Here is a 27,215-nt window from a genome sequence, read left to right on the forward strand (position 1 = left end):
CCTGGAACTTGCTGCGAGTTTGATAATTCTAGCTGTCACATTACGGCAGGTAATTGTAAACTGTTTGTGGGTTTTGTTTCTAAATTTGTGCACTGTTGTTCTGCATCAATTTCTCTGCATTTTCATGCGAACTTTTAATTTTGCTTTATTTGAACGCTGCCTGTAAAATAATAATTGAGCAATGTCTGTATGATAATTTAAAAAAATAACCTGCTAATTGAACCAAACAACAACAAAACAACAACATTTTATCACATTAAATCTAAAATGTTCATTTCACATGGCCTCTAGTGTACCGCAACAGTTCACAAATGTGAGAATGTACTATCACCGTGAATATGCTGTTACGAAAATAACGCAAGAATTATGCAAAAGTAACGCAGAATTATGCAATTCTGCGGCAAAAACTCTTCGGCCTCTGGCAACAGTTCTAAATGTCATCCCTGATACCTCGGGGCAACAGTTTTGGCTGTTTCACAAACACCCATGAAATAACTGTATATATTGGTAACTGCTTGACATCTTGCCCAGGAACAGTTAGCTGGGTGAACAAATTCAATGCAGTGTTGAATTCAAAATGACTTTTTATCACACACCCGTGCCGATTTTGCGACTCCGTAAATATGGTATTGCACGGCCGTGCATATATTTTGACGTGACGTCATTTGCGCTTTACAATTGTAGCTTTAAGGGGCGCTAAATATTAGCGTTATACTACAGGCCCGTCAATAAAAAGGGTTATTTTTCCACTTCAAATGGTCTTGTTTTTGGTATGTGATAAAAAGAATATTACATTTATGTAAGTTCATTACTAAATTTATTGCACTCGTTGAATGAAATAATATTATGCTCGCCAGAGGCTCGCAAAATATCATTTTTATTCAACTCGTGCAATAAATTCAGTATTGAACTTACACTCATTCAATATCCTCTATCTCCTGTAATCAAGAGGGTAAATTACCAACACCGTCACTCCAAAAGTCTAAAAACATAAAATATAAATTTTATTACAGATATCAAAAATGGTTTACAAACGGAAAAATGGCAAAAGTAAATAAAAATCATACCAAGATTTAAATTGAAAATTGTATTTTTTTGCTATCGTTGAACTGATTTAAGTTGAGTGTTTCTGTTTAAACGCATTTTACAATTTAATTCTGGTCATTTTTCGCAATCAAAAACGAAACGAGAGGATGATCTGAAATTTTGTGCATAAGTTATTGGTCCAGGCTTTTCATTCCAATCATGACAAAATGATCTCAGTGACCTTGCATTAGCGTCACACAAAAAAGAACAACAATAGTTAACGGGTAATCGGTCTAATGTCTAAGTAATCTCATTTAAATATATGTCACAGATTGAAAAAAAATCACCATATGACATAAAACACAAATTAAAAGAACTTTACTAAAAGAGGGACATTTAAATGTCAATAACATCAATGATTTATCATTTAAAAGTTTCTTGTATTTACATCAAAGGTTTGTATTAATAATACAGACACACATTTATCATTCCAAAAGAAGGTTAATTACACAGTGAGTGGAATATTAAGTACTGTTTTAAAGTATCACCAACAGAAAAAAGGCTTTCCAAAATGCAAATTTAAATTACACGGGTTAATGGATTCATAAATAATAATACAATTAATTGATCGGAAATTGATTTAAAAAAATGAAAACTACCTTATGATTTATCGCTTTTTGCTGTTAAAGCATGTCACAAGATTTATGCTTATTATCATGAGAAAAAAAATTAAAATGTATTAAAAAAGTAAAATATTCTTAAGTGTCCACAGAAAGTAATTAACGCATTGCAAACGGCGCTTACAGTCCACGTAAATTACCCAAAAAGAAGTCAAAAGATATGCGAAAATTTACCCTTTACCAGGCGTTTAATAACAGCGAGTAATAAATGTTAGTTGATTAATGGCCTGAAAAACCCCCGGGCCCTTTATTCGAACATAGAAATTTAAACCCTTTACTTATTTTCCTTGGGAACCCCCTTTTTAAAAAATTTTTAAACATTTTATTAAAGGGTTTGATTTTTCTTGAAATGCTTTGGCTCTGAAATCTAGAGGCACATTAATAGAAATTATTTACAAGACATAACTCTGCTAAAGGAATGGAAGTCTATACATTATTGCCGATTGTTCTTAGGTGTTCTTTTTTTTTTTTTTTTTTTTTTTTTTTTGCGCTTAAATAACAATCTTCAACAAAATACTCCCAAAAAGAGTCTGAACAATACAAAATGTATATTGATATACAAGAAAGACACGTACTCCTCTTCCCTTTTGAACGGACATTTTTTTTTAATCACCAATGATTCAGGTGGTTTATAGACGGCACAAATTAGTCGAATACTTATATAGAACATAATATTGTATTATTATGAGGGGTAAATAAACACGCGTTTTAATATATATGTTATTATTGCCAAAAGTTTTTACTAAAGAAATGATACAAAAAAAACCCGCAATTTCCTATTTTTTTTCCTGAAAATTTGGTGAAACAAATCACATTTATTTTACTTATATTGCCTACAAGTAAACAAGTGAATTATCAATAATTTGGTTTGTTTGGATTTATGTCACATCAAAACCCGTTTTTTAAAGTCATAAAGGCGACGGGTTTCCCGCTTTACAGTTGGGAGGAAGATCTCAATGCATTTCCGTTTCCCTTTTTTTTTAGGGACGAAACAGCAAACCTTTAGTTTTAACCACCCCACGTTCCCCGTAAGCTAGCTGTATTTAAATTCCTCAGATGAAAGAAAAACCTAATCCCCTTTTTTTTTTTCGGGGGTTTTGAACCCCCCAGGGTAAGGGGACCCAAATGATTACGAAGTGAACGACCTTAACCACCCGGCCACGGACGCCCCGATCCGTCGGTTAAAGATATGTTTGTAGATTTCTCGTCATTTAATAGTATGACCTAATGATTCAAGTTAAAGTAAAATATTGACATAACTATATTTTTCATATTTAATACTTCTTTGTTCAGAGCAGGTCAGTTAAAGTGAAAATTAAGACGAAGTATACACTCATCTTACACCCTTTCGTCTGTTACTTCAAATCTTTTTTAAAGGGAGACAACCTTTTCTTTTTCACACAAAGAAATATTTAGTTAAGTCCCTTTATTTTTGTTGAGCTAAATAGAAAATTAAAATTTCAAGCATTTTTTTTTGTTTTTTTTTACCCCCATTCTAAAGGAACTTTTTAATGGTTAATTCTTTTTTTCTAATTTTTCCCGACCATGAAAATTTATCAGTTTCCCCCCCAAAAAATTTTAAAAAATTTAAAACCCGACTAAAATTTTTATCAAGTTGACATAGGATGATAACACTCAATTATGGTATTAATCTTTTCACTTTTGTTTATTCTCGACTTATTTATTTTCTTTTTAATTACCACTAGATTTTATTGAAATGAACAGGTACAAAATGTGCCTTTTCATTTTCTGTATATAACGCATACTTGAATTTTAGCATTAACAAAATATTTTATAATTCTAGCTTTAAAAAACTTTAATAGTTTTTAGATATTTTTTTCTGGTAACTGAGATAGTTATTTTTTTATTACTTGCTCAAAATTATTTGACAGTATTTTGATGATTATGCCTAGGTGTATCAGTGGCTAAATATTTTCATTATTTATTTCAGTTAACGGATGAACAGAAAAAATGTAAGTATATTTCATATAAATATGCGGGTTTTTAAAAACATTCACCGAAAATCATTTAGTTATGCCAGTGTGTTATTCGATTTCTACATAAGTTACCTTCTAAGAAAAATGGTTTTGGTTTCATAATACAGAGATTAACCGGAAAAAATAATGCTCTTTATTTAGTGTCACAAACATTTTGAGAAATTTACAAGCTTAGACAAAGATGAAATTTGAATATTAAAATGTATGTTATATTCTCTTTGGATGTAAGTATCGATGAAGACTTGCCTAATAGTATGCAACCAGTGTAATATAAAGTTAGCCCATTCTTTACATTCAATCATTCTAAACACGAGATTTTTCATTGCTTTTTTCTCAATGTAATATTTTTGATATTGCCCTTTAATTAACAATAGCAACAGATCGAATAATTGGCGATCAATGGCAAACTGTAGCCCACAGTAAGGCCATTTTATGTATATAAAAGCGTTGAAGTGCTTCATAGAATAAATGACGCTCAATGACAAGCTTAAGCCTTAAAAATGAAGGAATCTGTTTCAGTTAATTTATCTTCTTATCATTTGCAGATGCTACACAGGCGTTTATGTCGCTTGCTGATCGTAAAACAGAGTGTGTCCCCTACACAAAAGATACTGTGATAGATGCTGTACGACTGTCCGGGCTAAACCCAACAGAGGTTGAGATTGACCAGCTCCTCAAACAAGTTGGAACAGGTATTGTTGTGTACATTTCAGGTTAAATACTGTAAATTTGCTGCAATTAATGATCCTGCAGGACCAGAAAAATATAACAGCCCTTAAAAACGTTTTGAAAAAAAAAATATCGAAGTAATCTACTTTCAACTTTTAAAATGATTCTCCAGTATTCTTATATGACAATATTTCGAATATTTCGATACTGTTGTACATTTTAAAACTTCGTTAAGTAGTTAATACCAAAATCATAATTACTGTAAAAGTCAGGAAGAAGGGTGATCCCTCGGAAGCATTAATCACAACAAAATTTTATGAAAATCACAGACTCGGATTGATAGTGCAACATGCCAATCCCCGGTTTTAGCAGTACTCAATTTCCATCGCTTATAAGTGCTTGAATCAATGATTCTGAAGGACCATAAAAAATAAAACAACACTGACGTGAAGTACGGGGCAACTTTTTACAGCTGTAACACGGCACATGACACCTGCTGTTGTGTTGTACACAAATCTGGAAGACGGGTATAAGCCATTCTTGATCCGCTTGCATGATGTTAATAAGCGATTCATATACTAGTATTACTTTGCTATCACAGCTGAAAGACCGTTATAGTCTAGAACGGAACAATGGATAAAGATTGGCTAGCAGAGGCTGAGTGCACTTACAGATTACCAAGGTACAGACATAAATAATTTTGATTTATTTTACAGATTATGGTGACAGACTGAAAAAGGATGACTTCCTTTCGATAATGACGAAAGTCGATTGGAGGTCACCAGAGGAAGTAAAAGAAATATTAAAGGTATGTCAAACGTTATAATACGTTTATAAGGCACGCACGAGTATACGTGCACTGTTCTGTAAGGCACGAGTGTGACCAGTGTACACAACTGTCATCTAAGATATACATTTGGAACATGCTAGTCAGTTGTACAAGTATTATTTTACAGGTTAAATACTATATGTAGCAAGTACACGAATTCTTTAACATCTTGAATATCATATACATTAGAAATTGTCCTTACACATGAGCGCACACCAAGAGGAACACCCGTGATTGATATGCAAGTATGGTTTTCAACATACTCTTAACCATATTTCAGGATGACTTCCGCCTTTTCGTTGAAAACCGGCCTGTAATTACGGAAGACGAATTTATCTATATTCTTACACGAGAAGGAAGAGAGAAAATTACCCTGGACGAAGCTCAACAAGTTGTGGCTAAATTTGATAAAGATCGAGATGGGAATATCCAAATAGAAGGTACAGTACCATTTGTTTCACACCTTGAAGCTGTTGAAATTACAAAGCTACCGAGGTTCTTACATAACAATACCACCAATAAAGATCCCTTATCAGACTTATTCAGTGGTCTTGTTAATAAATATAAGAACAACTGCGTACTTATCCAAAGATGTCCTCACATAACAAAAATAAAAATTGACCTAGAGATATTGGACTCCATGTATTCAAATGACATTCATTGCGAGAGTTTGCTATTTGAATTAGCTATATTATAAGAACGTTCAAATTTCGCTTTCGTTTCTATCTTATGATAACAAGCCTCAGTTCTGTATATATCAATTGCAAAGCAAAAACAATAAAAATATCACATACAAAGTCACAATGCTGAATGGTACAGAGTATAGCGAAGTGGTACAATGTCGTTTATTATTGAAAGAAAACTCAGAGTCCCTTCTACAAACTATTTATTGACAATACTTGGCAAGCAATTAAGGCTAATGCGAACTAACAAAAATTATTAATGCACTAAGCATCTAAATAAATTTATTTTTATTCAGATCTTTTTGCCATTATCTTTAATTCCATAATTCAAATTATGGAAAATTATAAAAACAAAGTTAACACACACTTAATAAGAAAATAAGATACAAATTCCTGCAAAACCAGCGTTTTGCTCTTCACTAGTACTCATGAATATACAAAGTCTATTCTTATCTATTAAAGTTGCAAAGCTTTCAGATATTTATTATATTAGTATATTTATGCTAAATGATTTGCTACCCACTCAATATTTTCTTCTTTTTTTCAGAAATGATCGAAAAGCTTTTAGCTATAGCACCGACTTGACCAAAATTGCCTTCGCAAATAAATGTGTCTGGAATAATGACTTTTATTATTTATAACTATTTCTTTATCGGTAGTTGTTGCCCTCTCTATGTTGGTGTCAAATATATCTTTATTAATTGTTTTTTATGTATATTGTTTAAATATATCTAAAAGCTATTTGTTGTTTTGTGTTTTCCTTTTTTTGTCGTTTTCATGAATTCGATGTATTTCAACCACTCAACAACTTTGATAGATCTGAAATGAAATGGCGAACATTCTGAAACTTAAGAATATCACGTTTCATTTTTAAATAATGAAAAAGCACATGCATATCCTCTTTAAAAGAAACACAAAAAATGTAAATGTTGGGATATTTTTGATCTTCAATAAATACTGTTCTATTCTTTGCAATAATAACTTAAAGAAAGTTAAAAATAGAAATCATAATAATAATAAGACGAGCATTTTCAGATTGAGACATTTATTACCAAACAATTATTTTTTTTTAAAACCAATTATTATAATTTATTAAGGATATGCTTCCTTTTATAGTTCAACGAATGACATCACTCATGTTACAAAAAAAAAGTTTTATGCTACTTGTTGAAACAAATAAAAATTCTTTTGCAAAAGTGAAGAAAAGTAAGTGAGATAAAGACTTTTAATGAGAAGTGAAATCCTTAAGATTACATAATTAAACATAAGAATATTTCTCAATAACTGTTTTAAACATCTAGGAAAAATGATGACAAAATTGTTACTTTGTATGCCTTTCAATAAAGGAGTCACAGGTTCGAACTCCAGTCGGGTCACGGCATGTGACACCAATGCTGGTGAAAAATATAAGTTAATATAATGATTTGTGTAAAAAATAACAAAAAATGACGAAATAAGTTCTTACCTGGGACATTCACATTTTCAGAATCTGTCTCTAAACTTTCAATAATCTTATCAGCCTGTGCATTAGATAATGGTTCATCGCCAAGTTTCGTGAGAATCTCCCTAAAATCTGCTTTAGTGATGACAAAGCCGTCATTTGTATCAAACTTGGCAAAAGCTTCAGCAATTTCTTCGTTAATAGATTCCTGTGATTTAAGGTGGACAAATTGTTCAACAAAATCTCCAATTTCGTCTCGTTCTATCTTGTCACCTTCTGGAAAAGAAATCATGTGAAAACACAATTTTTATAGCAACAGCGTGTTGATTAGTGAAATAAAATTTAAAAAGATAAGTAAAACCTTTCTGTTCCCTTATATTAAAGTCTTTCTTTTTACTAAACTACAAAACGACCTTTTCAGGAAAAAATGTTATTATTTCGTGCTCTGTAAATCCCAGTTTCTATAACTAAAAATCCTGAAATAAGGTCGGCAAAATACTGTACATATATTGAGCTGGATTGTCTGAGCAGAACATGCACTATAACATCGACAGCTTTACTCTATAAGGACATGTCAAATCTATGTACAATTCTCAATTGTTATAATTAAACGTTAATAAAAAAAGTTAAACGGTTTAAACAGCTATTACTTAATCTGCGGCCGGCATTCCTTTCATGGTTTCATAATACTTCGAAAAATACATATTTGGAAAGGAATTTTCTTATTCTACTTGAAAAGCAGTACCTCTATGACCGCCTTCCTGTATTTGCGTGTGAATGGTAGCTTAATATTATATTGATGATAATTATATCAACAGAAAACAACTGCTCAGAAGATATTGACCATTAACAAGCAATAAACTTTAAAATACGAAATTAAATTTCTTCTCCGCCTGCGAGTGTATTGATCACGTCGTATTTTAAAAATTGGTTGATGATGATTGATGCCAAGTCAGTTGTTAAATAACAAGACATAAACGTTGCAATTTTCTTGTAATAATTGATGGTTTGGAGTCCATTAAAATGTCAGTTTGTCTGACAACGTGCTGTTAACATGCAAACAAATTAGCATATCTAACACGGCTACATATGAAATATGTTCTCCCCGTTACGAAAACATTAAAAAATGTTGCCAAAAACGATTTATAGCGCAAAATCAATATCTAAGAAATTGTAAAAGTAAACATCCTAAGACTATATCTACTTTAATAATTTTGGAGGAAATTGGGCGAAACCCTGTTTATAAAGTGTATAAATCGGTTTAACATTTACATTTTTTTTACAAACTTATTGATTAAAAGGTATCATCTCAAAGACTGTCAGTAATATAAGTTTTTACTAGATGGGGATTTGAACTGCCATTGAATGCGAAATGAATTCTTACGATAAAACCACATGGACTTTTTCTATTCATACCCACCCCCCCCCCCCCCCCCCCCCCCCCCCCCCCCCCCCCCCCCCCCCCCCCCCCCCCCCCCCCCCCCCCCCCCCCCCCCCCCCCCCCCCCCCCCCCCCCCCCCCCCCCCCCCCCCCCCCCCCCCCCCCCCCCCCCCCCCCCCCCCCCCCCCCCCCCCCCCCCCCCCCCCCCCCCCCCCCACCCCCCCCCCCCCCCCTCACCCCCCCCCCCCCCCCCCCCCCCCCCCCCCCCCCCCCCCCCCCCCCCCCCCCCCCCCCCCCCCCCCCCCCCCCCCCCCCCCCCCCCCCCCCCCCCCCCCCCCCCCCCCCCCCCCCCCCCCCCCTATTCCTTTAAAAGTATTGTCATCTCTTTCTTAGTAGGGTTCTGACCAATCAATTGTAACACTTCACGAACACCATGCTTGTCCATTTTACCAACTTTTTCTTTATCTATCTGGTCAAATGCTTCTTTGATAGCTGAATAAGCGAAATCAAACTTTGTGAAAATGACCTAAAGGAAATTTATATACTTTCGATGAGTATTATTAATGGGGTAAAATTGCTTTGTTATACTCATACTATGTTAATTATAACAATAAGTTGGAATAGAAATTTAACTAAGAAAAATGATTGTAAAGCAATGTTTACATGTGTATAACATAAGATAAACGATAAAAGTTGGTTTGATATTAACACTAAGTTTATAATGTTTCGAAAAATACCGACCTTCCTTCAATGCTTTTGATAATTTCTGAAACAAAAAGAAAGTGGTATGAACTTTAAATAATACTTTTCAGTTGTTTTTTTTTTAAATAGATAACGGCATTGGATATAACGCATTAATAAATCTTGGCTGTTGGTTAGAATCTCTCTATTGTTTTTGAATTCTTTAATGTGAGGAATTTCTTTGGCTAGCTTATAGAAGATCGGTGGTTCTACTCAGATGCCCACTCTTCTTCGCGAATAAAGCTGGAAAGTCGCAACTAATATCTTAAAACGTGTTTGTGCGACATAAAACACAGACGCATTAAATCAAGCGGATGATCACGCGATAATGTTCGGTGATCTAATGAGCTTGAGGAATTGATAATTTAAATGTAAAATGGTATTCAAAATGTGGTGAAAGGTTCAGCATTTGTTTATAACTTTTCTACATTATATTTAATATAAAGCAGGATGAAGTTGAAATCTTTTTACATAAGGAATAATAACATTATGAAATGAAAAATTATACAATTAAAATACAAAATATAAAAAATATGAATTTTCCATACCTGTGTCATGTTTATTATATTATTCAAATTGTTTTCTGTCCCACCGAAAACTTACAGATATATTCATTCTAGGGGTAGACATAAGAACAAATGTAAAACGATAGTGTGCAATCATTCTTCCATTTCGTTTTGATATACAAATTGTATACATACTTAAAACAAAGACCGCTAAAAATATAACATACGCAAAAGTGTATTGATAAAACAAAAGAACAATCCCACGAAGTGTGCTTAAGAAAAAGTAAAATAAAATCAATGTGTTAACAATAATATATTCAAACTGTTTGCGAAATTTAAAATACAAGGTGCCAATGTTTATGTGCGTCAGCATGTTGAAATAATTTCAAAAACGTCTTGACACTGTTCTTTTGTTGTTTTTCACCCCATGAACAACCGAGATAACTCTGAAATAGATGAAAACGATATCATTTTGAACCAACAAAAACAACAACAACAGTACAAATGTCAAAACTCTTTGGACTTTCATTATAATTCTTGCATTGAAAGAAATGAAATAAGAATATAAAGTCCATATTGTAATGATTTTATTCACGTGCACTATTAACATATGGTGACTTATAAACGTTCCGGCTAGATTTCGGATAGTCGGTGGTTTTTCTCAGAACTTCGATCCCTTGTGATCGAATTAATGTACGAACGGCTACCACTAAATTTGTAAAGCCGCGTTACAGGGTCGTTGTGACTGAAACCCGAACAAAATAAAAACCAGTTCTAAGACCTTAAAGTGACACTAGATGTTGCTCCGTGCATTATTGTAGACCTTTCGAAAAGTCCACACCTGAGATAAACTATTCACTTTCAATAATTATTATAACAGTGGATAACTTCCTCACATACCCTAGGAAAATTCAAAGACATTGCTTTGAAGTTAGTGTAATGTTTTAGTTTTTAGAAGCTCGTGAATCTTAAAACCCATCCTTTTAAGTCTGTATTGGAAACTGTTTTCGAATCAGTTGAAATTAGTTTGCCAAAAAATAAAAGAAATTGACATAAGAAAACACCCAAACATCATGCTTATATACCTGTAACATTATACTTCCCGCTGTTCTCTATATTTTTCAAACTTTCTATCAAGGTCTCTGCATCGCCATCAGTTAAAGGTTCATCACCAAGTTTGGTCATCACTTTTTGAAATTCTTCTTTACTTATAGAAAGATCGCGGTCATCACGGAATTTTTCAAACGCCTCCGTAAGCTCTTTGTCGATCTCTTCCTTTGTTTTGAAAGGTATATGTTGTTCAACAAATTCAATAAATTCGGCTAACGTAAAAGTGCCATTACCTTTATGGAAAAAAATAAAAAAGTCATTATCTTGGTATAGTATTTCATATCTAACTCCTGCAAAAGCATTATTATTCGAGGATTACTATTTTTCGTAGTCTTGTGGGTTGGTAAATCAACGAATTTTGATATTCAACGATTTTTTTCGCGCCTGTCGTACAATTATTGTTACATATCTAAAGTATTTGTATTATATTTATTGGAAAAAAAGACAAACCGCGAATTTAAGAGCCAAAATGTCCTTTTTTGATAGGACCACGAAATTGTATGCCTACAAAATTAGGTGAATTGACAGTATTTTAACACAAAATGCTTGGTATTAAAGCCAGGCACGATTGCATTTCACTAAGGTTTAGCAGACACATCACTGTTTAATACTCAGTGCCATTATTTTGCGGTTGAATTTCCTTGAATTATCGAAACTTAACCGACCAACCTGTTTATACAGGGATTTGAGAGTGTGTCTACAAGCTCATAGCTTCCTTTAAAATATAACTAAAATAGATTCTATGTAAACCAATGGTTGGATACTACATCATCGCGTACTTGCAAAATGCTACCAATCGGACATTTTTGTGTAAATATCCTTTCGATAAAGATGAGCGTCAATTTGGTAGGTAGTTGGTAGTTGGATATTCGAATAACCAACTACCTATACTAGCTGATAGTTGGTTATTCGTAGTTACCAACTATTTTAGAGGTGCATGGTAGTTGGTAAATCAATCCACTATCACCAGCATGAAATGTAAGAACGCTTCGTACATTATAAACACAGAATAAAAGAGGGGACCTAGATGTTTATCTCGCAAATCCCAAAACTACCTACCAAAGTTCGAATTACTAACTACCTTCTGGTAGGTAGTTGGAGATTCACATAAATAACCAACTGTGTCCCCTGCTCGATGTAGGGAGACGTGGTGATACCATTTGCTAGAATTAATCTATCTTGTCATATATCTGTTACTTTATTGTGAAAAGTTTTTTTCTAGGGACTATTATATCTTAGAGACTACGTACAAGAAGTTCGAATAACCAACTATCTTCTGGTTGGTAGTTTGGGATTAAAGCTAATTAATAACCAACTGAGTCCCCTGGTCGATTTACGGTGAAGAGGTGTCACCATATTATAGAAAACACATATTTAGTTATATGACCGTAACATTTGTTCAGAAAACAAAGCTTTGTTTTCCAGAGAAATATATGTACAATCCGAATTACCAACTACCTTCCATGGCAGTATGTAGTTTTGTATTCAGGCAAAAAAAAACAACAAACAAAAGTCTCATGGAGGACATAGGGAGACAGGGTGTTTCAATGTTGAAGAATACAGCTATCTTACTATATATCCGTCATTTTACTGTTGTTTTTATGGGTAAGCATGCAATGTTTTTTTCGAATTACCAACTGCCTTCTGGTAGGTAGTTGTGGATTCGCGCGAATAACCAACTGTGTCCCTTAGTCGATTTATAGTGAAGGGGTGTTACCATATTATAGAAAACACATATATTGTTATATAACCGTAACATTTGTTAACCATTAACATGCATTCAATACTAGTATGCGAAGTGTTGTTTGCAATATGTAAATTACTGTCTTAGTTCACTCGAAAATAGTTTACCTTTAATTTAGATTAAATTTTTAAAATTTTCATGAAAATAAGCATGAGTCTGGGGCTTTGCTGCTTTAACAGACTATTCTCACCTAATTTCCGCCAACGGTAATATTTTAACATGTGAAAATTAGATTAAATAGACTTGTCTCAACCCGTCATTTATCATTAAGGTGATTCCGCTTTTGTCAGACCATGTTTTGTTTTCACAAACCTCTGTCCAAAGTGGAAAGTAGGCAAAATTCACTATAACAACAAAGCTCTTATTGTAAAATGCATGAACCATTTGAAAGTACACTTCCAGGTTTATATTTTTAAGGACGAATTATAAAACAAAATAAAAATGATAACAATAAGAATATTTACCTTGAAAGTGCTACATTTCTGAAGAACCAAAAACATTCTGTTGCAAAGTTTTATACACATTTCATGAATGGCAAAATCCTTTTTTTTTAAGTCTGTTTTAGTTGCCTACAAAAAGCTATTTTTTTGCAGCAAATACAAAAATCTTTCAAAAACTTAACTCCCAAATAAATCCATATCTATGTCCTTCTAAGCACATGGCCTCCATTATTTTTTGGTAAAAAAGTAGTGCAAGAAAACAATCATCATTTTATAGCCTTATGAACTACTATTAAAAATAAAACACCTATCAAACTTTAAAATCTAACCTTTTTATGTGTAACAGTGAATTGTGTCTGTTTGTCATGTACACAAGTAGATAGGTAATGATGTTTATTTTCATGGTACTACTTTTTTACACATGTCATTGTAGGCCATGTTTTTTTTCAAAGGTCAGATAAACTACACTTCCTAAGGTTTATATTTTTTAAAGTTTTTTGTATTTTCTGCAAAAAAAATAGCTTTTGTAGGCATTAAAACAGACTTTAAAAAGGATTTTTTGCCATTCATGAAATGTGCATAAAAAACTTTGCAACAGAATGTTTTTTGGTCTTCAGAAATGTAGCACATTCAAGGTAATTTTCTATTATGTTATCATTTTATTATTTTGTTTTAAAATAGTCTTTAAAACATAGAACTGGAAGCTGTACTTGGCAAATGGCTCATCATATAAACAATGTAAAGCTTTTGTTGTTATATGAATTTTGGCCTACTTTCACTTTAGACCCACATAGTGAAAACAAACATGGCTGACAAAGCAGAATCACCTTAACTACAAATATTCATTTCAGTTTACTTATTGTCATTGTAAGAACTGCGATTCTATTTCACGAATCATGGCTTTTCTGGTATGGTTTTTTTATTGCCAATGCCTGTCAACAGTCTTACTTATTTTCCTTGTGTTTAGTCTGAAAGCTTTGTGTTTTGGATAAACCTTTTACTGTAGATGAAATTATCGGTGCTGTTAAATCATTAAAAAGGGGAAAGTCTCCCGGAAAGGATTTTTTGTTAAACGAGTATTTTATTGAATCAATCGACATATTAGCGTCCCATATTTGTGATATTTTTAATTGTATACTTGATACCGGTTTTTTCCCGGATTCATGGACGGAGGTATAATTATACCGTTACATAAAAAGGGGGACACTGATAACGCTAACAATTATAGAGGCATAACACTTGTTAGTTGTATGTCAAAGTTGTTTACATCAGTTATCAATAAAGAGGATAATAAATTATTGTGAACAAAATCAATGTATTATCTGATGCTCAATTTGGATTCCGTGAAGGGAAAATCTTACTGTTGATGCTTATATATATATTGTTGTCTGTAGTACAAAAATATTTAAATGAAAATAAACGTTTATATTGTGTATTTGTTGATTTCCGAAAGGCTTTTGATTTGTGTTTATAGAAATGCCTTATGGTTGAAAATTATATAAGTTTGGTATAAGAGGTAAACTTCTGCGTATAGTAAAAAGATATGTATAATGAGGTACAATCTATGTGTAAAACATTGAAAATACCTTTTCTGAATTTTTCGAAATATGCTATAGGACTATGTCAAGGGGAGGTAATTTCGCCAATTTTATTTTCGTTGTTTATTGATGATGTAGAAATTATTCTTAGAACAAGATAATTAGTAGTGGCCTTCAAATTAATGACATTATACTTATGCTATTACTTTTTGCTGATGACATGGTTATACTAGGTAATTCAGTTTTCAGAGTTATTAAATACAAGTTTTAAAGTCTTTTTATATACTTATTGTAAAAAGTGGAGTTAGAGTTAATGTAGAAAAAGACTAAAGTGGTTGTTTTTAGGAAACGTGGTGGGTTATTACAGGCAAGAAGAATTTTTGTATAATGACATAAAGCTAGATGTTGTTAATGATTTTTAATTACCTCGGTGTTATTTTTTTTAACTATACTGGGCACATTTATTTTAAATCAGAGCAGGTTAGTTTGAAAAGCTGATGAAGGCCATTGAATATTTTAACTTATTAATTGTAAGAAATAACAATTTTTAAAACCTAAAATCTTTATGCCCAGTATATTTGATTCTTTTGTAGGTTCAATTCTTTGTTATGCATCTTGAAATATGGGGTACACAGTAAGTCAAAGGTAATTAGAAAGAGTACATCTCAGATTTTTTTGTAAAAGGATATTAAATGTTAGGTTAAATACATGTAATGCAGCTGTTTATGGAGAACTAGGACGTTATCCATTATTTGTAAACAAGATATGTAAAAATTGTAAAATATTGGTTAAAGCTACTACAAACTGATAATATTATTTTGAAAGAAATATATCACATGTCTTATTAATGATTGTACAAGTGGTAAACGTAACTGGTTATCTGCAATGTCAAAGATATGTTGTACACTTATGGTTTTATGGATGTTATGGGAGAATCAAGGTTGTGTTTGTCATAAATCTTTTTATCTGCGAATTTTAAGCAACGGTGTAATAGATAACTTTTTACAAAACTGGCATTTCTGACATAATGCGTAGCCCAGTTTTGAATTTGTATAATTAATTAATTTGAAGAGTGGGTTTGGTTATATGAGACATTAATCTAGATAATGCATCCATCACAAAGAAGGAATCTTAGAACATCCTCTTAATAGTAGAATACGTATCTGTCATTCTACATTAGATTCAGCATACCAACCGGTACGTTATGGATTTAAAACAGATTCTAGAAATAACGAATCATTGTATATATTCGTAATGCTTCGTCGTATGCAGATGTAATACATTATATCATTGTACTGTACTCTGTATATTCTTGAAATTCGTACAAGTTTATAATAATGACTACTGTGTTAGACAAGTATGCTTCAAAACTTTATTGAATGATTAAAATTGTTATTTATAAGAAATATTTGCGTACTTTGGCTTATATATCGAGACTCCTCTGGCTAATAGATATATCAATCGTCTATATTAGTATGTATAATGAATGGTATACTCTATTTAGGACGTAAATAGAATATTGGTCATGTCGCTATTGCTTACTAGTCATATGTTCAGATGTAAACGTAGGTGTATGTAAGCAGTCTATAAGCTATAATTTATGTACCATTAAATGTCACTCGTGACTGAATGTTAGCTATAATTTAAAGTGTGTAATGTGATTAAGAATAACAAGTCGTGTACATGTACAGGAAGGTCTTGATAAACAATTCTAGTTATGCTGTTACTGTATTCTTCTACACACTCACTCGTATTCACGCAACCAGGGCGTAATATTGCTCAGCAATTACCTGAATTAATTAAAACAATTTACATTAGTCAATCGTTAAAACAGCTCATATTATAACATAATATAAAAGTTAGTTTGAAACCAACTCCTATATATGTGCAATTGTGTTACTTTCATAACTCCTTTCAGGCGCTGTCTCTCTCAATTGCAAATACCTGCTCCTCCTCAAGGACTTCGAATGATAGTATAAATCATTGCTACTCGGGAATATCTGTGCGTCAGTGGTTTACAACGATCTTGACTCACTGAATCACAACAGGAGGAATTCGCGAGTTCGATCCCGCTAACTCTAATCTCAACAAAAATAACATCCTTTCGTTATTGATAGTAATAATAGATAATTAAAATTAATAATAGGAGAAACTTCAACTCATCACTAACATAACAGGACACTAATCAAATCACTGACACACAGAAAACACCTACTCAAACACTGAACAACAGGGACAACTACTCAAAATCCCGAACACATAGGACACTACTCACTACTGACACACAGCTTATAGGGAGCAAATAATATGATGAACACTGATACAGCTAGAGCACCCTACTACATTCACAACCCGAACACATAAGAAAGTACTAACAAACACTGGTACACAGAACACTAGACTTAAATACACTTGGCACGGAACACTACAACCATGACACATAACGTCACTATTCTACAATGCATATACCTGAGGAATCTACTGACCTACTTGCATAAGATACGAGACTACTACAACTGACATAACATACTCAACATGCACACAGGACAAATACTGGTCATAGCACTTAGCTATTACAGGGACACCTAGTCAATCATCCTCCACTACCTATGTCACTAGCTGTGAGACTTCTGGCACACATGACTCACTAACTCAAACACTCGACAAGAACACTATCTCACACTGGGACACATGACACTGACATCGATAGTATTACACTACTACGCTGAGATACGCCACAATATACGTAGAAAGTCATAGTACGCTCTGTGTTACGTCAATGTTTCCATGTGTCTAGTAGGCTCATTTTTGTATGTACCGCTGTATCGAGTTGGTGTCCTGTGCTCGTATATGTCATGTGGTTGAGTAGTGTTCTGTGTTGTGTCATTTGATTTACAATCCTGTTGTCCGTGTTTAAGCTATCTTGGTGCTGTGAAATGATCCTATAGTGTCGTGTAACGTGTCCAGTTGGAGATGACACCTGTGTTAGTATAGTGACTAACTAGTTGTAGCGCGTTTGTGTATGTTCGTTGTACTTGTTCATGCAGTGTTCAGTGATTCTGTATTCTCTAGTTTATTGTCACTGTCTGGTTATGCTGATAGTCGGGGTAGTCGGCTTAGTTATTTTAAATTTTAATGGTGTCGGCAATCTCTGCCTGTATATATGTTTTTGCAATGATAGTCTGTGTATGGAATTTGTAACAACCTTGTGTATTTTCTTTGGCAGTCGTACTATGTATGTTATTAATCGTCTTGTGTATTACTGTGACGTACCAATGATCCTATTCTAGGTATTGCTTAAATTAAGATAACTGTCTATGTAGTTTCCGAATATATAATCCGCGGTGTTCGTGTGTTTATGTGAAATTAGTTGTTTTTTTGTAGCTATTGTGTCGTGTGGTTCACCTCGTAAGTTGATATGATAAATTACAGCACAAGGATGTCTTAGTGGGCTTTCTCCAATATGATGTGTCTCTTTCAGCCATACCTAATTCCAAAATTATTCTTCTGTTAGGTGATTATTTCTCATAAGTTTAATGATTCATTTTTGATAGTATTTCTGTCTACTATTAACTATTTGTTATAGTGTAAGGTGATAGTTCTTTTATTTATATTTATTTAATTTGCATATATTGACTTTTAAGACCATACTTGACTATTGTTGTTTCATTGACAGTCTTTATTAGTCTATTACCAATGGTCTTACTCCTTTACGCCGAACAAGTTAAATTGTATAGTACGCCAGGGGTTTTATAGGATGGACTAAGTATCTTAATCGTGCAGTTCTTGTTAGTATGTAATAAAGCCGTACTTGGTTGACGTGAGGTTTAGGGAAACAAGTAGTCAATCTTCGTTGTGGGTTAGCTGTCGGACTATACGTATGGTAGTGTGGAGTTAATTAGAAGTTTTTTGTTGGCCATAAGGTGTGTGCAAAGCGTCTAGGGATTTGGATGAATACAATAAAGCCATCTGTGACGAACCGTTGAGTCGCGCTCGGGAAATGTGGCGTGTGACCGAAAAAAGTTGGCCAAAATGAAATGTGGGTGTTCCAGAGGGTGCGAGGGTGTGGGGGGGTGGTAGCGAAGGAGTGGGCGGGGGTGGAGTGGTGCTCTTTTGTGCATACTTTTTGTATTTGGTGGGGGCGTGGGGGGTGGGGTGTTGTGTTTATAGCTAGTGTGGATTTGTTTGCGTGTTGGTGGGGTGTTGCTTGGGTTGGGGGGGTGGTGATTAATGTTCTGGATGTTTGGGTCTGTGATTGGGGGGGGGTGGTGGGGGGGGGGGGGGGGGGGGGGGGGGGGGGTGTGGGGTGGGGGGAGGGGGGGGGTGGTGGGGGGGAGGGGGGGGCGGGAGGGTGGGGGGGGGGGGTGGGGGGGGGGGGGGGGAGGGGGTGGGGGGGGGGGGTGGGGCGGGGGGGGGGGGGAGGGGTGGGGGGGGGTGGGGGGGGTGGGGGGGTGAGGTAGACTGGGACTATTTATTTGATTCCTGTGTTGTAAACACTGACACACTAAGGACACTGACCACATAGGACCTGACAGTAGGACAGTACTCAAACACTGACACATAGGACAGTACTCAAACACTGACACACAGGACACTGACACACAGGACACTACTCAAACACTGACACTGACACACATGAATATACTCAGACACTGACACACAGCATACTGACAAACAGGACAATACAAAAACACTGTCACACAGTGAACTACACAAACGCTGACACACAGGTAGGATACTACTTAAACACAGGGTTCTTCACAATCACTGACACTGTTCAAACACTGACACGACATGTCAACAGTCACTAACTTTTAACAGGACACACAGGAACAGTTACTACTCAAGATGACACAAGACACTGACTCAACCACTTGACATATAGGCACTGGGACACCACAACTCGAACCTTACGTGACACAGAGCACTACTAAACAGGAAATTGCCTTAACAGAGCGTACATGGACTCCAAGCACTACTAAAACAATTACTACCAAGAGTAAGTTCTATCATACACAATAGGAGGGGACCCTGTGATACGCGCACTATATAGTGGGTATTCGAACTTTTTCCTATTTTGTACAAATATCTCCTGTCATATAAACATGTTAAGTTCGAATTACCAACTACCTGGATTCAAGTACCAGATGTTTAATATTATTTTGGGAATTTCCAATTACCAACTACAACGAAGTTGGTTATTCGAATATTCAACTACCACCTATACCTACCAAAGTCACGATCATTCGATAACGATGTGTTGTTGTGTTTTTTTTCCTAAAAGCTCCCACTCGGACTCCCAAACTAAATTTATTCCGTTTTCAGGCTTAAACCAGGCAGTAATACTTTAAACGTTTTTACAGTTATATCTTTGGTGCGCTACATATGTGTTTTGATATCGTTACTTCGAGTAGACAGGATAGCAGTCCGATTGGGAGCATTTTGCATGGGCGCGATGACGTAATATGCTACCGTTGTAAACTAAAGTTTTATATTTCATTGAGTTTAAAACAGTGTGATATGTTTTATATCTTATTGATATATTTAAATATCTCATTGGAAAAAAATAGTTTAGAGAATGTTACCCAAGCGTTCTGTGTATGTGATCATTTCCTCCATGGTTGGGTTCTGGCCAGTCAACTGTAACGCTGCTCTTAGCTCGGATTTATTTATCATACCCGAATTCGTGATATCAATGTCTTCGAAAGCATCTTTGAGAGCTGAAATATAAACTCTGTGATATAATAGGTTTGTTCATTGTGTTTTAACTATTAATGTCGGTTGATAATAATAAAGATTAATTATCTTAAATTACTCGAATTATCCGATGTGTACTCGAATCCCGTGCATGGTGTATGAATTTTTCCATGTGCTAGCTAACAGAAGATATACATGTACTTAGAAGGGGTGGGATAACTGAGTTATCCCTCTAATCCCTGAGTTACACCTTTAGCTGAGTTATCCCAACACAAGCTGATATTTAACCACAAAGCAGTACAAACAACAACAAATTTAAACAAAAAGGACTGTCGTTAACAATAGAAATGAATTTCTTATATAAATCTGTTAAAAAAAAAAGTTTAGTTGATCTACCTGCTTTTTGAGGTTCCGTTAACGTACGTCCACCTGGCATCGCAAAATATGTACGAATATTAACCTTAAACTTTTATATTTCGATATGGCACTTTTCTTTCTAAAGTTAATAAACAATGATATCAGTGATAACACGCATTCTATAAGTATGATTACATATCATTACAGGGTATCACACGTAATGCCCGGATTTTGTTAATGATTGCATTTCTCTTATTTGAGTATATTGACTTCTTACGTTAACGTTTGGAGTTGCCTTTAAATGTAGTTCATATTTTTTTTTTTACTTTTAATGTCTGGATAAGAAGAAAAATATATTACTATTTCATAGATAACTGCAGGATATAAAGGTGAAAAAGCGTATTACCCTTTAAAATGCGATAACTTATTATCACATTTAACCGTCCACTTTTACGACTAACGTCATTTGCTCTACACTGTACTACTGTACATACGCGCAAACTGTAAGCGTTACAGTAAACTATAAGCGCGACGTACACTGCAACAGTGTGGGTTTTTTTTTTTTTTACAGTAAACAGTTCTATTTTGTATATATGATAAAAAGAACATTATATTTGGACTTTGGATTAAATTATTTTATTAATACCCGTGAAAACGTAAAACTATCCCGTGCAAAATTACACCCCTCCCACTGATTATCAATTCAAGGGAATATTATTTACATTTTATTCATTCTTCAAAAGCAGAAAAACTAAATTTTGTTTTAACAATAGCCACATTTGCACATGCTGAGCACAATATCGGTTAAAATTTAATCTCGTTAAACCATCATTATTGACACAAACGAAAGCCATTAAAATGCAATTTGCGTATCAGAATGTTAATGTGAAAACGTAATTGTTGTTTTAAAAGCAAAAGTGTTTAAATTTTATCTCAGAATAACAATAAAATGCCAGAAATTTATAAGAGAAAACGCAACTATTGACTTTAATAGAAATGTACTAAAATTACAGCAACAAAAAAGTTTAAAAAATCGTCTTTTGCGTTTAATATTTAAATGCAAAGGTGAAATTCAACTACATCTGTATTTTAAAATGTCCGGATATTTTTTCAGTATATATCAGACGAAGGGTTTGAATGTCGCTTAATGTATCGAAGCGAGCATATCTTAGCATTGGCGTATGAATATGAGAGCGGTGTCAAAAGGTTAGTGTACGTATCTGAGCAACGACGTACTTAAGACGTCAAGCTATGTATTTAAATGACAAAAAAAAACGTCAAAGTATGTTTCAGCGTGACAGCACTGCAACGTAAGTATCTGAGCAACGACGTAAAAACGTCAGTGGATATGTCAGATCTACAGCGTTAAAACGTCATCTTATGTACCACAACATCGGCGTTAAACGTTAATCTACCTTAGAAACTGCGTTATATATGCGAATGCATCAGAGAGACGACGTTGAAATGACATCGCATATAAATCAGATCAAGGTCTTAAATTTCTCGTCGTTTCTAAGCATCATGGTTTAAATGTCAGCGTGTAAGTAAAAGTAACGGCGTCAAAAGTATAAAAGCGAAGGCATGTCTTAAAACACCATCAAAGGTTTCGAAACATCTGGGTCAAACGTCAACATAAGAAATTGAGCAATGCCGTACTTATCAGCGTATGCATCAGAGCAAAGGCTTTAAACGTCATCCCATGTATCACTCACATCAACGATGTCAAAATGCCAAGAATATGTATTTTTATCACACACCCGTGCGATTTTGCGACTCCGTAAATATGGTTTGTACGTTTCGTGCATATATTTTTGACGCTGGACGTCATTGGCTGTAACAAATATGTAAGACGCGCTAAATGATAGCGTTATACATGGGCGCGCATGAAATGACTTTATTATTTACTTAAAACGGTTTTATTTTGGGTATGTGTTGGATAAATGAATATTAATTTCGTGTTAAGTTCATTACTGAATTATTTAGATATCGTTGAATAAAATAATATTATGCTCGCCAGAGGCTCGCATAATATAATTTTATTCAACTCGTGCAATAAATTCAGTATTGAACTTACACTCATTCAATATCCTATATATCCTGTCACTTGTATCAATTTCGGCCCGATAACAAGGTGCCGTATATTTTTACTGATCTTCGGCACTTGATCACGTGGTATGCATGGTTTGCCGGACTATTTTTCAAGAAAAAAATATAATTATTATTATAATGTTGGACTTTATGTTTGGTGGTTAAAATTGTTTTCGCCTCAGAGTTTCCAATAGAAACGTTCTTTACAGGCCGTTCCAGTGGTATGAAAAAAAAAACTGTCGTTAAATCTTCTGTGTGTAGAAAAACGAATTTTGGAAACGTTGATAAAACTTTGTTTGTTAATTTTATTTCACTCTATAATTTTTCAAGCGAAAAATAAATTATCACCCAATAAATTCCTCCGCCTCGCCAGATAAACTTTCTCCATCCACGGCACCAACCTATTATTCTCTATAACAGCAGCGGCGTTTCAGTGGCGAAATATTGAGAATAACGTCGTAACGCTAATGTATTATCATAACAACGGCGTTCAAACGTCAGCGTCTGTATCAAAGCAACTGTGTTATAATGGCGTAGTATTGGTCGGAATAATGGCGTTACGTTAATGTATTATCATAACAACGGCGTTCAAACGTCAGCGTCTGTATCACAGCAACGGTGTTACAATGGCGTATTATCACATAAACCGCGGCGCAGGAGTGTAATAAAGCCATTTAATAAAAACGATATTAACACTAGACGATATTACACTTAGTCTGCTCCAATCAAATTTGAACATTCCATTTTTTATTTAATATAATAGTAAAATCATTTAAATTAATGTCATCTTAACCCTGACGTCAATATCTCTAGGCATGTGTTTTTCATTTTTTTCATAAAGTCAGTAATATGGTCAAAATGTTTAAAATTATATTTTTTCCCGTTGACTTACGTTGTAAACCTGACGTGACGTCCATTTCAAAATGGGGGCGCCCATATAGACGTCATTTAGAGGTTCGTCTCACAATATACGGTGAAATGTACTCGTTAATTATAAAAATTTGATTATATTTACTTTACATTACTGATCAATAGCTAAAATGTTATCATTTAAAATGAAAAATGGGAACAAAGTTCGGTGTCAAAAAGCAATTTTACTAGCAAACTATTATTAAAATAATTAAAATTATTTAAAAGCTAAAATATCGCTAAAACCCGCTTTATAATTCTTACAAACACAAAAAATTTAAAATTAATAACCAGATAAACTGTCGTTTTTTTAAGATAAAAAAGAACAATGAAGTGATTTGATTAGATGCTTTTCCACATACCGCAGCAGTCGTAGGGAGCGGACTACTACTATACAGAAATAATAAACAATCTAACAGGAAAAGGCGGCGTTCAATGAACGTAACCCCCCAATGACCCAGCTAGAAACTATAAAATGGTTCTTTGCTAATTAAGTTTAATTTACACATTCTTTATTTTCTGAATTTTCGTCCACTAGTATTACACTTCATTCAAAAATAATTAAATTGACCAGGTTCGAGTGGGTACAAAATGTTACCTTCTTATTTGGGTGGATGTCCGTGCGCTAAAACTTTTCCGTAGGTTTCAATTTATCAAATACTACTTTACAAGCAACGACAAAAATATATAAAAGGAAAACTGATTCACTATATGTCAGAATTGGTTTGCTTGTTACCACAGTGCTACTTTAACAACTCCCTGGGGGGGGGCTAATGAGAGAAACAAAGACTCGCGTTTCGAGGAAATGTATAAAATTATAAGAAATAATATAATATCATGCTTTTTAGTTTGAGCAATCAAACGTAGGCCTATATTACACTTTAAGTTTGTAAATACAAATTTAAAACTTCCGTCTCACAATTCAACAAAATGTAGTGATTTCCTGATTTTGTCTTATTAAGAATAAGTTTGAATCAATTGAATTTGGATGTTAAATAAGCGACAATAAGTGGTTTTTTATAAGACTCAAGTGTTACATTAATTATTATTTTAATATAAGGGGAGATCAGTCAAAAAAGAAAACACCGAGTGACTTCTCATAATTTTAGCCTTCCTAAAATTTAAAAAAAATTCAGTGAAAAACAATAGATCTAGCATATTTTTCGCAGGGAGAAAAATACGGATATTGTATTTTTTGAGCTAAAATAGTAGGATTTACAGAATCAGAAAAACTAAGATTTATAGATTAGGGAATTATTTCTGAAAATATGTAAAATAGTTTAAAAACATAAAATCAAAACGAATGTACATGTAAATTAATGGAAAGAAGGTATTGTACTGTTGTAGATTCAATGTCATTTAAGTGTGATTAAAATTACTAGATGATTAAATGTTATCAAAAATTTTATTTCATATAATGAATTGAAAGTGTATTTTTCGTTAAGTTGCAAAATCTGGTAACAAAAAATTTTTTAAAATTCCTCAAGACAATTATCTCAACGTAAAAATTATTGTTTTAAGGTTACTAATGCCTAGGGGCCCCTGTAATGCCCTGCAACTGGAATCGCGAGGCATTTTTGTTTACGTCATATATTTTCGTAAATTGTTGTTGACGTAATAAAGTTTTCGTCTGGAATCCATTTTTCAAGAGTTAAAGCATTGTGATGTTGACAACTAAAATTGATGGGCCGTCTTGAATTATGGATTTGGAACATAATGAATTTGATGTGTTTCATTTACATATTTCATTTGCTAACCCAGAATAACTCCACAAATTGAACAATGTTTTAATGAGACGGACATTATAGTTTAAAAAATCTGGATCATCATTTGACATAAATGTACTTGTAGGAGTCATGTCATTTAGGAGTTTCGAAGTAAAAAAATCGGGTCTAACGAACTGGATAGATACTGGCAATGAAGGAATCTTCAGAAGGACATTTATAAATTATCTATTCCGAAATTCATAGGAATTCTATTCAGCTTAAAAGTAAGTGCAATTTCTTAAACAGTCCCTATGCGAAAGTCAATTTTTTTTTTCAGGCACAAGGACCGAGCCTTAGGTTTATTTCCGGCCCGGATGATATTTTTCCGGCCCAGGACATTTTCCAAGCATTATTTTATATTAACATAGTTGAATGCGAAAAATGATTGATCTTTCTTTAAATTAGGTGAGACCATCAATATAGAAAATAAAGAAGATGCTGACCAAATTGAAATAAATTTAAGCAGGGTGCTCACTAAGGATTTTCAAAGGAGGGAGGCCTTGGACTCCCAAGCACAGAAAAGTTAGGGAGCACAGAGCATTTGAATATGTTAAGCATCTTTACTGCACTTATGCAGTTGACAAATTGTGTATTTAGTGGAGTAAGTAGGGTTTTAAAGAGTTGGGTTTTGAACAAGAAAAACGCTTATTCAGGGGAAAATGGTGTATGTCCCCAAATGGAATACACTGTAACCATAAAAGTGATTGAAAAAGATTTTGAAATAAATTTCAAAAACCCTACATCATTAGACCTTATGCTGTTTTCTTCCAGATTCATCCACACCCCCCCTCCCATAAGAAAATATTATTCAGTGCTATTGTGACAAACACATACTGGTTAAATGCCTCCATCTCAACTAATGTGAACAATATTTAGTAATTTTAATTCTTAAACTACATTTAACCGTGTTATTACACAATTTTTTAAACAAAAAAAGTTTCTTTGGATACGATTTTTTTAATTATTAAAAAGCGGCATCGCGAAAATATGTGACATTGAAAATTTGTCGGTTTCCTGCAGAAACATTCACATTCTACTTGTTGTTGATTTTGATTATATTAGATTAATATTTTTTGATTATTTTAAGATGTTTACTAATCGGCTATTTCAACAAGCATCATAAAACAAAATTTCAAATCTGTAAGTTTACGGCAAATTTACCAGTTGTTGACATGAACTTTTTGAAGACAGAGTTGACTGGTATTTATTTGACATGTACAAAATAGATCTGAGGTGGTCAATATCTTCTTTTTAAATAAATTCTTTGAAACAACACCGGGAACTTGTTTTCATCAGGTCATTGATATTTTTAACTTTTTTGGAATTTTATTCGGACATGGGACTGACGGAAAGAAATTTTTCCGGACCGCACGAGTTTTTTATTCAGCCAGGACCGAGGACGACGACTTTCCACAGACTGTTTCTAGATATTTTATCCATTTGACTCGGTGTTCTTGGTTGCTTATTTTTCTTTCTTTTTTTTTTAAGTTTTTTCATCATGGCATTGCAACAAAACTGCCCTACATCTCTGTAGATTCCAGCTTTGTAAAATAATCATGCAAACGACCCCGAGAACCTCTGTATATTTTTAGAAACATGAACACGTGCTTTCTT

General features: G+C 33.9%; 3 protein-coding genes and 1 long non-coding RNA gene across 4 annotated transcripts; 1 reads left to right on the forward strand and 3 right to left on the reverse strand.

The window, feature by feature from the left end:
* The first annotated feature begins 3,308 nt into the window (after positions 1-3,308).
* On the forward strand, positions 3,309-6,569 carry LOC132742082 (uncharacterized). The gene is made up of 6 exons (XM_060730375.1): positions 3,309-3,350; positions 3,658-3,679; positions 4,249-4,395; positions 5,089-5,180; positions 5,482-5,641; positions 6,432-6,569. The coding sequence occupies exons 1-6, from the start codon at positions 3,348-3,350 to the stop codon at positions 6,467-6,469; spliced, it is 462 nt and encodes a 153-aa protein (XP_060586358.1). The 5' UTR covers positions 3,309-3,347; the 3' UTR covers positions 6,470-6,569.
* LOC132742083 (calmodulin-like protein 3) lies at positions 6,565-7,645 on the reverse strand. The gene is made up of 2 exons (XM_060730376.1): positions 7,350-7,645; positions 6,565-6,703 (listed from the first exon to the last, which is right to left on the reverse strand). Exons 1-2 carry the CDS (start codon positions 7,615-7,617, stop codon positions 6,678-6,680), a joined length of 294 nt encoding a protein of 97 aa, XP_060586359.1. The 5' UTR covers positions 7,618-7,645; the 3' UTR covers positions 6,565-6,677.
* Positions 7,646-9,083: 1,438 nt separating this feature from the next.
* Positions 9,084-10,207, reverse strand: LOC132742084 (uncharacterized). The gene is made up of 3 exons (XR_009627391.1): positions 9,995-10,207; positions 9,447-9,471; positions 9,084-9,197 (listed from the first exon to the last, which is right to left on the reverse strand). It is a non-coding gene; the product is annotated as an uncharacterized LOC132742084 (long non-coding RNA).
* A 39-nt stretch (positions 10,208-10,246) lies between these two features.
* On the reverse strand, positions 10,247-20,987 carry LOC132742085 (uncharacterized). The gene is made up of 4 exons (XM_060730377.1): positions 20,878-20,987; positions 20,370-20,504; positions 11,038-11,295; positions 10,247-10,398 (listed from the first exon to the last, which is right to left on the reverse strand). The coding sequence occupies exons 1-4, from the start codon at positions 20,915-20,917 to the stop codon at positions 10,373-10,375; spliced, it is 459 nt and encodes a 152-aa protein (XP_060586360.1). The 5' UTR covers positions 20,918-20,987; the 3' UTR covers positions 10,247-10,372.
* Between the last annotated feature and the right edge of the window lie 6,228 nt (positions 20,988-27,215).

This window comes from Ruditapes philippinarum, unplaced genomic scaffold (genome assembly GCF_026571515.1).
Source record: "Ruditapes philippinarum isolate M1 unplaced genomic scaffold, ASM2657151v2 ctg2680_1_1_1_1, whole genome shotgun sequence".
Classification (NCBI taxonomy): domain Eukaryota; kingdom Metazoa; phylum Mollusca; class Bivalvia; order Venerida; family Veneridae; genus Ruditapes; species Ruditapes philippinarum.

Coding starts and splice junctions, on each gene's coding strand:
- LOC132742082 (XM_060730375.1), top strand. Junction 4,396..5,088: donor CCTCAAACAAGTTGGAACAG/GTATTGTTGTGT, acceptor TTTATTTTACAG/ATTATGGTGACAGACTGAAA. Junction 5,642..6,431: donor TGGGAATATCCAAATAGAAG/GTACAGTACCAT, acceptor TCTTTTTTTCAG/AAATGATCGAAAAGCTTTTA.
- LOC132742085 (XM_060730377.1), bottom strand. CDS start 20,917: ATGCCAGGTGGACGTACGTTAACGGAACCTCAAAAAGCAG. Junction 20,505..20,877: donor AACGGAACCTCAAAAAGCAG/GTAGATCAACTA, acceptor TTTATATTTCAG/CTCTCAAAGATGCTTTCGAA. Junction 10,399..11,037: donor CGGGAAGTATAATGTTACAG/GTATATAAGCAT, acceptor CATCTATTTCAG/AGTTATCTCGGTTGTTCATG.
- LOC132742083 (XM_060730376.1), bottom strand. CDS start 7,617: ATGATTTCTTTTCCAGAAGGTGACAAGATAGAACGAGACGAAATTGGA. Junction 6,704..7,349: donor TGAAAATGTGAATGTCCCAG/GTAAGAACTTAT, acceptor ATTTCATTTCAG/ATCTATCAAAGTTGTTGAGT.